The sequence below is a fragment of the Dendroctonus ponderosae genome, unplaced genomic scaffold (assembly GCF_020466585.1).
Source record: "Dendroctonus ponderosae isolate FM_Combo_2020 unplaced genomic scaffold, Dpon_F_20191213v2 Dpon_F_20191213_1, whole genome shotgun sequence".
Classification (NCBI taxonomy): Eukaryota; Metazoa; Arthropoda; class Insecta; order Coleoptera; family Curculionidae; genus Dendroctonus; species Dendroctonus ponderosae.
Genome location: NW_026017110.1, coordinates 17,036,015 through 17,052,393, shown reverse-complemented (window position 1 = coordinate 17,052,393; position 16,379 = coordinate 17,036,015). Strand labels below are relative to the sequence as shown.

General features: G+C 30.4%; 2 protein-coding genes across 6 annotated transcripts in view; one reads left to right on the top strand and one right to left on the bottom strand.

The window, feature by feature from the left end:
* The window catches only part of LOC109535336 (AT-rich interactive domain-containing protein 5B), a gene marked incomplete in the record, with an annotated part of 82,817 nt that overhangs the window by 8,731 nt on the left and 57,707 nt on the right, over positions 1 to 16,379 (bottom strand). The window contains 1 exon segment of the mRNA XM_048660694.1: positions 3,923 to 4,160. Coding sequence (XP_048516651.1) covers positions 3,923 to 4,160 — 238 coding nt within the window.
* The window catches only part of LOC109535338 (putative leucine-rich repeat-containing protein DDB_G0290503), a 44,674-nt gene that overhangs the window by 15,604 nt on the left and 12,691 nt on the right, over positions 1 to 16,379 (top strand). The window contains exons 1-3 of one of the 5 annotated variants that reach the window (XR_007280246.1): positions 62 to 344; positions 2,420 to 2,638; positions 3,535 to 3,730. The exons of 1 other annotated variant lie outside the window; for it this stretch is intronic. The gene's annotated coding sequence lies outside the window, so the exon portion shown is untranslated. Of the gene's footprint in view, positions 1 to 61; positions 345 to 1,991; positions 2,214 to 2,419; positions 2,639 to 3,534; positions 3,731 to 16,379 lie in introns of those variants that run through there. 3 more of the 5 variants (XR_007280247.1, XR_002171701.2, XR_007280248.1) reach the window with 3 other exon arrangements.

Here is a 16,379-nt window from a genome sequence, read left to right as displayed (position 1 = left end):
AATTATGGTTTATTGTATGTTAAGTAACAATGCAGTGCGGTAAAAGGCAAATTGCAAATTTCCAAATATAACTTCACTATTCCTAGACGAATGTATATAAAGTGTGTATTGTTGATGGCTCATGGGGGTAAATTAGCATTTTTAACCAGTGATTTGTGAGTGAATCGTGCCGATATGGTACGCCGCAAGCTTTACATATTGATAACGAACACAATATGAACAATCTATAAAGGTTACCCAGTTTCATAAAAGGAAGAGTCAACAGTGTTATCGGTATAAGATTCTTGAAAACTCCGTATATTTAAAGGGATTTTGTGTTTATATTCCAGTAGAATTTCAGCGTGGTAAGTAGTAATGTGATATTTTAAGATATAATTTTTTTATACCTAAGTATGGAATATCGTTTTATTAGTGCGTCCTTTGAGTTTTATTAGTAGAAGTAGAGTTTTATTAGTAGCTTTACGCTCCGCCGGTTTTCATTATTTTGCCAGGCAAACGCTCATAAGAATTTACCAAAAGGCTTTTACTCAATGGATTTTCATCAACTTCCGCTGTTTTTCTCTAAAAATAAATAAATTTGTTCCTTTAGTTTCTTCAGTGATTGGTTGAGTACTTTTTCATTTTGCCTATCTCGACTTTATTTCGTTTCTTTTAATTTCTCATTACTCGCGCATCAATTCCATAGATACCGATTCAAAATAATTCAGTCGTTACCTACCTACCTATTATACCTATTTGCGATTGCTAAAAATTGCTATTTCTGCTTACACATAATTGTAATTTACAGAACATTATTTATATAAACAATAAAACCAGAACATTATTATCATGCACTACTTGTTTATTTCCTCGGTAATTTCTTTTCAAAATATGGTTTAATCAAGTTTAAAATTGTGACTTTCTAGCAACTCGATAAGTAGTGTAGTAGAACAGTACATAACTAGCAATTTTCCATTTTCATTTGAATTCCAGGCCATTCTGGTAATGGATTTTCCAATTTTTATTGTAAACGGCGTTTTATTATGGTTTCCATTACTTTGTAGTAATAACTAACGTAAACAGAACGATTAATTCATTAAATATTCTGCTAGATATTTGATGGCTTCAAGCTAAGATCGTTAATCACCAAACATAATAACTGGAAATAGCAGTTTTCTTGAAAGCATTATCAGTACTTTGGATTCAAGGTTCCTACTTTCAAGGAATGTTTATGATATACAACTTATTATTTTATTATAACGAAAAGTTGACATATTTTGTATTATTTTTCGCTATATTGACAAGCTGATTTTTATATCGTACCTGCAATATGAGTCACTTTTAAAAAGTTACAAGGATTGTTTCAAAATTGGTTATGGCTTCAGGTGAATTACCATAAAATTGGGCATATTTATGACATTGTTTTACAATACTCGGAAAACAAACTGTCCTCGTCACATTTTTAAATACATTCCATATATCGGGTGGKCATTTATATATTTTCCTATAAAATGAATTAAGCACTGATTCGTTAGAATCATCTTCAACAGACGTTGGATTTTTTTATATCAAATAACTTAGGTTTAGAAAAGAACCAAAAATATATATTTACCAAAACAGGAAAATACGCTAAACATTTTAAATATTATGAATGAATCGAAATTCGTTCGTTATTTTGGTGGTGGTACCGGAAAAAACTTGTAAAGTTTCTAGTTAAAATAAATCATTATGTTAAACACCGATTACTCAACGGCTAAACAAGTTCATGCAAAAAACATTTCCTCCATTTGACAGAATACAAATTTAAATTTATCAAATGTAACTTTTATTATTTTTTCTAACACAATTTCTTCTAATGTACAGCCAATAAAATTTGAAATAAAAACATTATGTTGCTACAAATTTCTAAAGAATACAAAATTATAAATAACCAGTAAAACAACAGCAAGCTAAGTTAAGAAAGTCAAGTTTTAAATGCACCACCCAGTAAAAAAGCACCTACATTTCATATGAATTGCTATTTCGAACATCGCCAGGCAAACAACACGAAACATTGTTGTTTTTCGAATTAACACCTTTCATTATAGTAAGTATATCAAACGTTGTAGGAGTCATTCATCTTAGTGGTGGTAGTTTTCTCCATTTCGAGTCACAAAAATTTCAGATAGTGCATGAAACATTTCAGTTTTGATTACAAATAAAGCCGAGAAAGTTTGCGATTTGAAATAATACTTGTAAGTAGCTTGAAGCTTTTTGCCTTTAATAGAAAGTCAGTTAATGTCTCAACGTTTTTTAACGTTGTTAAACTTATATTATTGATTTCAACAGTTACAAATTAACACATCAAAAGCATAAATTTAGTATTTTACAAATATTTTAAGCATTAATACAATAAATGTTTGTAGTCCCAAATAATACAACTCAATATTTATTTTTCCAGATAATCAGCTCATCCAAATTAAATCAACATGAAATCTAAGCAACTGATCATGTATATGTTTGTCCTGACTATTACAGTCTTGTTTGTTCAAGGCAGTCCACAAAGATATCCGAGTATGACAATTTCTGAAGCTCAAAATAACCTCATAGGAAATACTAAACCGGCACAGCAGGATTGTGTTTGCATGAATTGGCGAAGATGTGCTGACATCAATTCAGAGTAAGGAAATATTTTAGATTCAGAGCAATAAACTAGAAACTACTAAGTTTACATTTTTGAGCAAATATGGACTAAATCGGCGAAGGAAAATGAGTTGAAAATGGAAAGAGATTTCCAAGATTCAGGGACAGTTACTGAGGAGAACGGCAAGGGAAAATTTTCTCCAAAAATCGCTCATAAAGATCTGCAATAATGCCACAAAAAAATTTTGAGTCAGCTTCGTCTTCAGACTTTTCCATCTAGCTAAGACCCATTTACTAATAAGCTTGGTACAAGCGTAATTTTTCCCAGTAACTCCCAACAAATATTATATCAATACGCGTTTTGCGCAAAGTAATCGCAATTTGAATTATTCATTAGATAAATAATGGTTATGTAAACAAAAACTTGATAAAATCGAATCGTGGTTAAACTGTACAGTAAACGATTAAGTTTTGATTTTTTATTAAATGGAAATATTTTATTGAAAAGAGATCCAATTTAATAAATTTTGGTTTGGAAAGTGGCACGGACGATACAAGCATTAGCACAAATGCTAATGTGTGCATTATGCTAATGGGTGCTAATCCTTATTACTGAAGACGCAAAAAGTTTGGGCACCAATCTGCCACCGCAATTAACAATTTTTAAATTTATTGTACTGATCCAATTCCCTACAAATAATGTTACTGGTGTGTTAGATCACAGTACTTTAATAACCACTAAATATAAAAAAAAATAATTTCCGTTGCTTGATTTAGTCCACGATATTTTTCCAAAACACACAGTTTTCGAATTTCCTTCCTCCGAGCAGAATGATTATACAGAATAAATTATTCTGTATGGAAGACGAGCGATATATCCTCAACCAGCTTAAGTAATTTTTAATAATTTTTAGCTAATGTTTTATATTTTAGTGTGCAATGCCATCCGGATTTCGCTTTTGTATGCTGCAGAAGAGCTCGATATTAAAATACATTGTAGATTAAGTTAATACCGTACGCCGCTTAAACTATTTATTGTTATTGAATTTCAGTTTTATATATTTGAAATATTTTTGTTATACAATACATATCTTTGTTAAATAAAATAACCGTACAGGCCATCTTTTCACATCGTCATTATTTAACAAAGCTGGTAGCATCTTGAATGTACCTACTGTCTGCTTGCAATTTTACCAAGACTGAAGGTTCAAATGTTGACTGTTCTCAATTGCAAACAGTTGTTTAAACTAACAAGAACACGAAAATATAAAGTCAAAATGAATAAGAAATACATTTTAAAATTATCGTTATTATTACTTACCATATTTAAGCCTCTCTTGTTCTATATCTGAAAAATCCATCGTGATTTCGGAAAGGGCGAAGTTGTTGCCTGCAGGTTTTCTAGGTGAAGCCAGCTGATCTGGTTCCACCTTTATTTCCTTTAATTCCTCTTCGCATTTTGCTAATCGACCCCATGTCCATTCCGTTTCCACTGTGATCCACGTAATTAGATCGTCCATTCGAATGACCACCTTTTCTGATATGGCCAAAAGCTCATCCTGAAATTACAAATTATTAAATAACTATTCGGATATTATTAGCTTAGATTATTGTCTTTTAGAGTCCATAGGTCTCAAGCGATTGAAACATCGAAATTCGAATACCGAAGAATATTATTCGAATATGCAATGGATATATTGGCGAATGCCGCACTAAAATTAAGTCGGACGTAATCCTGAAAGACGTAAATTTCACTTGAATGTTCGCAAATTGGTTTAGGATCGATCATGGGGGGACTTGGATATAATAAGAAGTGAAAATAGTTATGTGGCGCACACTAAAAAATATATGCATGTTAACTATACAGCTAGATTATTTTGCCAACAAATATTTAACTTGCAAATTAAAAAATTGTGTTAAATAAATTGGCAAATACGTGTACTATTTCTTAGCTGTACGATTATTGCAGACTTCTGCATTGCAATTACATATTTAACATATCATGGTAACAGATACACAAATCCAAACAATCTGGTATACGTTCCACAATTGCAACTATTAGAGATCATCCCAAATTGGAAATTTAGATCCAACATAATGAAATTTGCGTAAAATTCAGCTTGAGGGCTGTTAGAGCTGAATCCATAATTCACCACAATGACCGAATAATATTGGTTACCACTTTGATTATCGGTTGATCAAATAACTGATCTGGCTGTGCAATATCAAATTTGCCTGAAATATTTTCGTAATTAACTTGCTCGGTAGGTACTAACTATTTTATGAATGGATATTACTGCTTAAGAGTTAATTATGACTGAGTGCGATATTAAACTTCCAAGTTCCACGCTTAGAACATGCACGTTAGTGTCGGAGCGATAAATTGATTTAAATATTTGAGCGACTCGCTCTACCTTATGACAATGTTATGGATTGTATGATTACAACAAACTGGCAAATTTGTTGATTTATATGGTACTCCTTAGAAATCCATTGATTAGATTATAATATGAAATACGCAAAAACCGATTTAGCTAAACCTAATTCGTTATACAAAAAGAGGCTAATAATATATAGCACGAAAACGCTTAGAAAAAACCTTTACAGACATTTTGTCGAGGAAAAAGTGAGCTGAAAGACCTGAATACCAGCCAGAAAGTTGGAAGCGTTGATAGATTCAGATCAAGGATTTAAAGCAAATTTTAAACTAAATGCAAAAAGGATTGCATTTTCATAGAGAAATCGAAGAAAAAAAAACTTTTTATTATAACTATGTCTTAGTCTAACTAAGCTTACGTAGACCTTTTTTTCTTGTTTCTCGGTGGAAGTTCGTTCTAAACTTCTGGGCCTTCAGTCAGTCCCAACTCAATTTCCACATATACATACTGGTTTATAATAAACCGTATGCTTAGTTATTTTTCTATTAAAAGATTAAATCATTATCAGATTTAAAAATATTCGCCAAATTTACATTTTTAACTTAAATATTTCGCACCTGGCGTATTTTCTTTGAAAATAAGAGTTAAAATAAATTACCAAAACCTTATTTTAACTTAAAAAAATAGGATTAAGTTTACTTCGGGAGAGAATTTTAAATATTTAATTCATTTCAACTCAATTTGATTAAAAAAATTACCTACAAATGTTGGTATCGATTTTAATTTATTTATTTACTAAAATCAGTGGTTTGTCAATTATTCGGGCATTTCATTTGCAAAACGTTGCTTTAAATTTAAATTTATTTAATTCTTCTTGTGCAACTTTGATTGAAACTTTGATTATAAGATTGATTTATTATAATGCCTATTTCATGTTATATTGAGTTTGAGTGTTGGCTTTTCCAAAACAGAGCAAACATTAATTTTGCAAGAAATTTTCCATATTTTGTTATCGGAATCCATCTGCATATAATAAATAAAAAGTATAAATACATATATTCAAGAGTGTCATACGATAAATTTACAAAAAGTACTGTAAAAAAGTAGTTTTTAATTAATTCTAATAATAATTACAATAATTTTTATTTCTTTAGAATAATGCGATCGACTAAATTGGTCTTTCTGTCCTCTAATTATAATTTTTTGCATTTTGTATTTAATTAGACAAACACAATCATATGCTTTTATATTAATTTGCAAACATTTCTCTGAATTACAGTCCCCTTTAACAAGATAATTTCCGAATGCTGAAATCTAATTCAATTTAACAATAATTCAAACTCAAAACGCGAAGGAAAGAAAGAAAGTTCTACAGACGCTCTATCGAAATGGGTTTTATAATTATTCAGATATTTTTAACCGTTTCCGAGATATAAGCTCTTAAAATTCGACGGCCCCTTAAAAGTTGACATTCTTCCTGCTAACTTTTTAAAGGTAAGTTTTCTGCTTTTTATTGTGAAGTTTTACAAATGCCAAATACTGCGAAGAAATAAACACATTAACAATTTCTGTTTCCATTACTTACATACCTTCATAACTCAATTCGCATCGGAAGCGAAAACATAGTATTACATAGTCTATTTCACAAACATGAATATAAATTGATTACGAGACAGTTTCACGAGAGCAAATACAGCAAGTTTATCTCCAAAACTGACTTTTCAATTTAACGCCCTACAAGTTCAATAGACAATTTTGCGATAAATAAACAACTCAGCTAGATATAAAATCGGCAACAATAACACATTGCATATCGCAAATAAATAACAAAATAAATGCGTCAAAAGTCGATAAAATAGAGCCTTACACAGAAGCTGGTAGTTAAATTTAAATTCAATTTATATTTAATCGTTCTAACTATTCCGGCTCTTATTTGTTTCATTCATTTTGTAACTGTGCAAGTTTTCCTGACTTTGCTGTACGGAAACTATAAATTAAAATCCATATTTACAGTATAAAGTAATTAATAGGGATCTGGGGACCTGGGGGGGTGGCAAGTTTCCCTGCCAGTCCTTTATGTTTCCCTCCCGACCGTCTGATAACATGTTATTTGTTCAGTGTCGTCTCAATGATCCAAATCTGATCCTAAATAGAATGTAAATGTATATATTCAGTTGTTGTTTTTGCTTGATGTTCTAATTGCTGATTTGTGTGAATGTATTTTTATATTCAGTTTGGAGAATAAGAATTAAGAAAAAAATGTTTGGGGCAATTAAAAAAAAAACAGAGTAAGGAAAATAAAAAATATCCATCGTACGTAACCTTTTATATTTTCAGTAGATTTCTTTTGGGTAAGATGTACAGCAGCAGTTTCATGATGCATAAAGGCATGTAACTTCTAATATTTGAATGAAAGAAAAATGCGTTTTTTGTTCTTGTTATTCTATATTATATTTTATTTTTTGTTCTTGTGAAGTAAAAATTGAAGTTTTTTTCCTGTATTTCAGTCACTTTTACAGTAAGAGGGTTTATTTTATTGAAAGTGAACCAAGCACTATTAAACAAAACAAAATTCTTTCATTGTCAATAACCTTCTCATTTATTTAATAATTAAATGTATTTTCAAAAAAATTCAAACCTATTCATTATAAGCATTTTATTAGCCGTGTGAAGGCAATAGAACACCTTTCAAACAGCACATAAAATAGATGATTAAATGTAATGCAAAATACAAGTTCGTCCATTTCAAATGATGAATATTCGAAACGAACAAAATTACATAATAAACATAATGGATTACCCACCCCTGACTGTCAAAGCTCACTGGTAAATCGTTTCCACCCCTAGTGCTTACTTTACGCGAGGATATAAATTGTTATTTCAATTTCGGTCCGTACACGTATATACGAGCCTCTTTGTTTAATACGAAAACATGATTCGATGTTGGTTCTCCTTTTATCGCTTTTGATGTTGGCTTATATATAACCTGGGATTGAAATATAATTCACCCTATTTCTTAATGGGGTTGTTCGATCTTGTCTTTGGGTATTTACTGAATTATGTGGGTACCGTTTTTTTATTAATAAAACGATTGAGAATTAAATTATTTTTACTTGCCGAATAGTTAAAATTAGAGTTAAAGTGTCACATTGGTCGGAAAAACAAGATGGAAAAACGTGTGTTTAATTAATAAAATAAAGTACCATTTTATTACAGTAATAAAATTATATAAAAACACACAAGCTAAAATATTCTTGACAAATGGCGGATGCGATTTCTTAAATGAACATGAACATTTACAACACCGAGTTGGTTTAAAAAAATCGAGTTGTGTACAATGAACTTTCAAAAGTCAATTTAATAAATCACAACAGTAAATAAAATGTGGAAATAAAATAAACGGGAACGAAATAAAAGTTTAACATAGCAACTAAAGATTAAGATCAACCTGCCAAACACTACCCCGTTTCACTAATGCTAATGACTGCAACAAATATGAACGATAAATAATTTACATAAAGGCATTATAAAACGCAAAATTCGCTGCTTTATTAACATACCGTTCATAGCAATCTCCTACTAACTAAATGCGATATACAAACTCTAAACAATTCAGCAAGTTCGTTTCGTAAAAGAACGCTTATCTTTTCCATGTTTAAATGTAGCGAGTGGAAAATGAAAATTTCCAACGAGAGAAAACTAATTTTCTTCCAGCTGTAGTTTTATGTTTCCACGTGAAAGATATTTCGTGATATAAAATGCTGCAATGCGACTTACTGAATGAGTTTCAAAATTTATATGCTGCGATTATTTAGATTTGAATGTTTGAGTTATTATAGCAATAGCTACGTTTGAAAAGGGTTTGCATCAAAATATTTGATTCGCGTAATAGAAAATACTAGTAGGTATTCGACAATTTATTGACTGCGACTAATTCAATGAAAATAATAATTGTCGACGATTGTTCAAAGTGCAAAAGCAATTATTAGGGCTGATGAAATCAATTTCAGGTACACGCAATTTATCTTGTTATCCAAAATGCCACGAGTCGATATTAATTAACAATGCATTTATTCTGTAGGATTTATAGAATGAATTTACTCACATTTTACTGGAAAATGCAATGTTTATTCATGCAATGTGCAAGTAAAATACGTATAATATGACACAATCAGCGCCCGTTTAGTATAACAAATCAATAGCCTAACCGAACTAAATAAAAGCACTAAAGGAACTAAAAGGGTTTAATTTAGTCGCGAAATAATGGATGAAAACTGTGTGCTAAAGTAGCTCTGATTTCATACAATTTAATGTAAGTAACTGTATGATGTTTGCACATGTTAAAAGTTAAATTACGGCAGTTTTATTACTTTGGATATTATAACAAGTAATTAGAACGGACTCCATAAATATTTCCATAAGTGTTTCCATGTTAAGTGCAGGAATTTAGTAAATGTTACATAATTTAGATTTTAACAACGCAGATATACTAGTTAGGGAACCAAATTATCATAAATGAAGAATCCAAGAAATGATACAAATAAAAAAACATGCAAAAGCAGTAAATTTTAGATCAGATACCGACAACCTTAGCAACATTTACCAAACTCTAATAAAGTCATAACTATGGAACACCCAGTACATTAGTGAAAAATTAAAACTATTGCCGCTTATTTCCATACATGCATACCATTCTCGCAAATGTAGAAAATAATTCAAACAAATTTAAGGTTTCAAGAAGGCAAAGACCTAAAAGAATGTAATGTTTACCAATTATGAGGTAAGCTTTTCAAATGTTTTGCTCTCTCAAAAGAAAATATTTTTTCCCTCAAGAACTGATGAACCTTTTAACGCTTTATCAATTATAGTTTTTGTACAACATGTTTTAATTGTGAATTGGTGTTTGTAGTTTGTGTAAATTTTAAATCTGATGACGGCGCTGTTGTCTCGCCGAAACGTAATGAAATAAACGATATTCAAAGTTTTTACTTCACACTTTGACTGAGACTCGGGAGGGATAATAATATAATGTATTTATTTTCCATTGTTTTTCATCGGCGAAAACAACTTATTATGGTAAACGTTAAACCTGCAGAAAATTGATTCAAGTACGCAATGTATTTTCAATGAATAATAAAAGTCACCAAGAACACCAATACATAGAGTACTAAGTTAATATTATTTTTAACGCTTACTGCCGCTCCGTCTAAACAAATAACTCAGATTTGTCCGTAAATTGTCAATAAGAGTGTAGGTCAAGAGCGCAAGCCGTCATTAGAAAATACTTTCCTCTAGCACTTGTCTACATTTTTGGCAATATTTCAAATAAATTAAATTAAATTGACGCGAGAATCAATTGAAATTCTATAAGATTCTGCAATTTGTTTTTCTTTTAAAAAAACCATCACTTAAAATGACAACTATTTAGAAAGTTGTTTTACCGTTTATTATTGATAGAGAAATTTTCGCTCTATCAGTTCTGTCACATTTACCAGCAATTTTTGGCAATTTTCCTAATTGGAACTTGAGTTGCAATTTTTCTCAATTTTTGGCAAATATTCAAATTGGAACTTTAATTGAATTTTCACTTGTGTTCATTCACATTTATCATGTTAAGCTCATTTCAAAAAATCATCAATCAATCAATATGGGAACTTTTTCAGGCCTATTTTGTAGACTATTTGAAACAGAAATATTTGCTCTATTAGCTCTGTAAATGTCGATAATGTGGCGCTTTTTCCAGTTTTTGGCATGTTTTAAAATTGAATTGTCCAATTGGAAATTTATTTTCATCGCATTCCCTATTGAAGTATTTTTTCAAAAATTTCAAAATTAGAAATTAGAGATAACTGATCGATAGTGGACTGAATTTTCGGAATACATGTATTTGTCTGTTCTGTAAGGGTATATTTTCGGTAAGAAATCACTACACATTTCAATTGTTAAATAATTGCTTAATAGAAGTGTGAACAGGGTCGGTTATCACACAATGACTGGTTTTTTCTAATTTCTGTTTAATTTCGATGTCTCATATCTCTTCTTTTTTTTCGGGCTTCTAGTCCGTCGTGGAAAAGAATTTCTTTGGAAACAATAAAGTTTGGTTTCCGAGAAATGTTTGCTCGGACTGCACCCTGATAGAAGAAAATATGCAAATTCGTAGTACATTTTTTAGCTCAAAAGACGAGCTTTTCATCGCCTTTATATCGGTCAAAGAGTGAAGGCGAAGAGAAGATTTTAATCTTTTAAATTCATTTTAAAGCTAAATTTCTTGTAACTTTAAACATAAACCCCCTTTTTAAGGGTCTGGCTCATGCTGTTATTAAATAAATAAATATTTTAAAATCTTCCTTACCGAACGTTAATTGGCTGTGTTTTTTTTAATTTGAATGGATTTCGTCTATAAAAGCTTCTCCATCACCGTCATCCTATTTACAAATTTTACATATAAAACTGCTTCTGGAAGTATTTTTCAAAGTGTTTATACACGTTTCAAGCTGAAGAATTCCTTTTACAACACCTAAATTAACGGTTGATGGGTTTTTACAACGGAGTTTCGTTGTGTTTCAAAGAGATTTTATATGCCAGCTAAAGAATACCGAACGAAAATTAACGGTCGCTAACTTTTTAACAGCTTTTACATTTTGATGGAATAGTTAAAGAATACGCTTTTCTAAGAGCGATAGGTTTCAATGAGGAGTTAAGACAGATTCGAACTTGTTCAATCAAATAATCAAAATGTGTTTAAATAGCCAAGATTTTCAATTCCTTGAGGAGGAAAAACGGTACGTAGTAGCAATTTTTGCAAATGCAAAAACACTCAAATTTCAACAGTGATTTAACATGTCCGGGATGTAAAGATTTTGATAATTTGTACGAATAAATTAAAATAGGTATTTCAAAATCGATATCGATGGATCGGACAGCATTTTTATGGCGGTTTATACGACATTCGACAACTTCCTGAATTTTTCAGTGGATAAATCGATTTTTGTGAGTGAAATAAATGGAATTAAGTTCGTTATTATTTGCTACTTAATGTGTGTGTTACAGTTTAAAAACGAAAAGAATAATACATATACACTTGCTTGGCAGAAAATTTCCTAGAATTTTCAGTTCAAATTTCTGATCGCGCCCTTGCAGTAGTTTTTACATAAACGCAATCCTTTGTTCACATGAATCTCTTTGTATATGCTGTAGCTTACAAAATCTCTATATTAATCATCAAATAAAAATAATCCCGTATTATACAGTTTCGTTCTAATATGGCTAAACGTGTTTTCAAATGAACAAAAAATCTAACAACACACTTCCAATATAAATGCAGGTTTATTCCATGAGGAAATTCTAATTTGAATTGAATATAATGGAATGTAGTTAATGCTAATTGAATAGAACATTTTAACACTCAAAAGAGCTTAGTTGCAAATCAAATCACACTGCATTAGGGCGTTTGAGTATTTTTGAGTAAAATTAATTAATTTTAATAGGGCGTCCTGATTAATAAGTCACCCAAAATAGACTTTTAACTGCTTTGGTATTAACAAGTAAACAAACTCGAGCTAAAATGTGGCCATTGTAATGTAATGATTATAAAACTTGGAGAGCCTGGAAGCGAGTGCAGAGCGAATTATGAAGGGAAACAGAGATAGGAGAAATAAGGAGTTTTCGTCAAGCATATGCATTGAAATTTGTTGCCGGATAGCAAGTCATATATTTTACTTGTTTGCCGACAGGTTGTATAACAGTTCATCAGACATACTAGAATTGTGCAATTTGCATCTGGTTAAAATATCTGTTTTAATCAATAAATCGAACTTTAATGCAGCGGTAATTTTAAAAACAATGCCTGTAATTATTTGCCTTTTCTTTTCCTTCTGATTACCCGAATTTAGAAAATAACGTTATTTGCATTATTGAAGCGAATAAATTAATATCAATTATTATCATATAACAAAAGAAGAAAATGACAATTAGTCTTCGCATCGCTAACTATGTTGATCATACAAGCTTAATAATAGATGCAAAAGCTAAATTTGTCCTATCAAATGACCGTGCCTGATTTAATAGAACACAGAGATTCACAATAAATGTGCCGGAATACATTCAAATAAGTAACGAAAATAATACGTGTATCTTTTCAGACACATGGAAAGAGCATGTTTGTCAGCAAGGAACTATTTCAGGGATCAAAACTAGAGAAACGCACCGAGGCGAATTAAACGGCTAAACTCTTGTAAAGAAACTTAACAAATTTTATTATGCGAGCTTTGATTTTTTTGCTGTGCACTGACACTGTCCTATTTAATAATTTGTAGTGCAATCTTGAAATAAATCAAGACTATTATATAATTTTTTTTATATTGATAAAATATTTTTATTTTGATATGTATTTAATTAGGATGACAAACAACCTGCAATTTCTTGTTCATTCATCAGATTAGTCACTTATTATATTTAGTTTATTTTTTCCACAAAATATCTCCATTATGAACATTTCTCCATAAAACCCGTAAAACGAACTAATTCAACCGTATAATTTTTGTTCAATTTTATAGCTGAAAAACTGAAATAATCCTCTGGTGCATAAAGAAAATTTTAAATTGCTTTATAAACGACTTAAGTATGCTCAAAACATTATCAGCTACAAACACGAGCTGCTTTAAAAATACTTATAAGGTTGTTTCATGTTTTATTTAATACATTAAACAATTCTGCCATTAGTCGTGCCGTGTTACGCTGTCTATAAAATGTAATTTGGTGCTATACATGTAAAATATTACAGATTTTCAGTACCTGAATAAATCTTGTATGTTTGTCTCATTTCGAATTAAATTGTTTGTCTTTATGATGATATTTAACAGAAGTAAAATTTGCCTGCAAGCTGTTGAAATACTTTCAACATGTAAATACAATGTAACTGCGAGTAGATTATTTCATTTCAATAAAGTCCAACACCCACACGTTAGATTTAATGTGATTACAATTATCTTTTGGAACGATCTCGCATCACCTTGAATTTTCTCGATGAATCACTTTGTCCAGCTCTAAAGCAAAATACGCTTTGTTTGAAAGATTTAATTTTACTCTTAATCAATTAATTTCCGATGTTTCTATCAGGTGAAATAAACGAATTTTTAGCTTGAAGCCATTTGCATAAATCAATGTTCAACGTTAATAATCGTAGCAATTGCAGTCAAAATGTAATGGAAAAACTGCAATTACGCTCTAATAATAATGGAACGTAAATTCTCTTAAAAATAATTGAACATAATAAATCCTGGCTGGAGTTGCGACTGTTATTTATTTAACGTTAAAGTCGATTTAACGTAGACAATCGAATACTCTGAACTGTGAGCAAGCAAACCTGAAACCAATTTTGTTACTTTGTTTGAAGATAAATGTACTGCCTGTTATCTCTGTTCAACGGATCGTTTTGCCTTTTCTGTTTTCTCATTCCACTCGAATATTATGCAAATCAACAAAGACTGAAATTAATCTTTTACATGAGATGTTTGGACAACAGATGGACAATAAAGTGATTTTCTGCTGGTTATTTAATTTTTTTATTTAACATCGTCAGATAAACGTAATTACGGTTTATTAATAATAATCCAATCAATTCTGTGGGTAACATTCAAGTTTACTATTAAAAAAATTGGCGTTGTCATTTTAAGTTGATTAAAAATAACGGACCGACTTGTTTTAATATACGTTTGAAAGGTGACTCACAACTTGCCAAGTACCGAAATTTCGGGAATTTAAAAACAATAAAACATGCTTCAGTTTGTTATTTTTACTTTTATTTCCATAATCAATTTTGCAACGAGAAACTTATGTTTATACTATTTGGTACAAAGTTCAATTTTCCCTCGTTTGCATGTAAAATAATGTTTTTATTACCGAACGTTAAGATTCAGAAACTGTATAACGAGAAAAGTTCGATTTCTAAGCAAGTTTTAGCTCAAAGATCAGACTAAAAGTTCGATAAAATATTACAACTATTAAATGCACTTTAACAATTCAAAATTCAGGGTTTACACAAACCATTTGTATGGTTTTATTGGTTTTGATACACAAACTTCAGGAGTTGTTAAACCAGAAAATCCAAAAAGTAGAAAACCAATTTTTATTCACGAGTTTTGTCGACGTTGAATAATTCCAGCCGAAATAACTTATTCATTCTTTTGTTCGCTTTACAATGTTGCACGATGATAATAAATAATGAGTGGCTGATAGGTAACGTAGTTTCTAAAAAAAAAAACAGTTACATCGATCTAATAGATAAATTACTGATATTCATAGTTTAATTATCTTTAATAATTTATATTTTGCAGTCGAATGTACATAAATATAAAAATATTGGCAAACATCAGCTTGGAAATGGATATTTAAATTTATGTATGCATATATTATGCAGCAGGAAATATTATTCGCAACAACTACATAAATATATAACGATTTGAACGTTTGAATTTCAATTTGGCAAATCTTAATATGCATTCTATAAAAATGTTATTGTACGGGAAAATAAACATCTAAATGCGGAATAAAATTACTGAAACCCGCTCCGTATTGAGCTAGGGGAAACACCGAACAATGAACGATAAAATTCAACCCTTATAGCTAGGGGTGAATACAAATTTCAGCTTCTTACTTGGGTAATTCTATTTCTGGGTAAAGAGCACTTTTCCAATTTATACTTTTCAACTTTTTACCTAAACATGCAATGGAAACTCTTTTGCCACTCGGTTATAACAATTTTTAAATGCATTTCCGGGATTTTGTTTGATTATAATACTTAAATTCAATTGGCTACTTTTGGCTAATGATGGCTAACTGTTTTAGTAGTTCCAGTTTGTAAATTTTATTATTAAAATCAGGCTTTGGTAATCATGATAACAAATAAACAACAGAAAACCTCAAAACTTCTCAGTTTAGTTTATTATTAGGAAACAATTCCAAAAAAAATTAAATTAATAGTTCAACTTAAAATAGGTTGTATTATCGTGTGGTTTTAACGGTCACATAAAATTGATGCGAAACGAATGCAAAATAAATAATTCAATTAAACAATTTTTAGTCTCGATTTCGTTATATTATTTGAAGCTCTATAATAAATGCATGGCTGAGTCGAATTCCGAGCTGGCATTTCCAAACAATGTTAAATTTAACCAGAAGTAATGTGATGGGTAAAACGCTGAAATATTGAAACTGTTTAAAATAAAGATAGATGTTATTAAATGGAACTGAGATATGGAGGGAAATGCAGACACGTCGTTCCTACAATAATTGTTTTCTGCTGATTGATGACTTTCTGAATGGAAAATAGAAATAGGTTCTTGACTTAATTGAGCCAATTGTATTAGATGTACAATACAAAATAATGATTTGTTAAGTGGT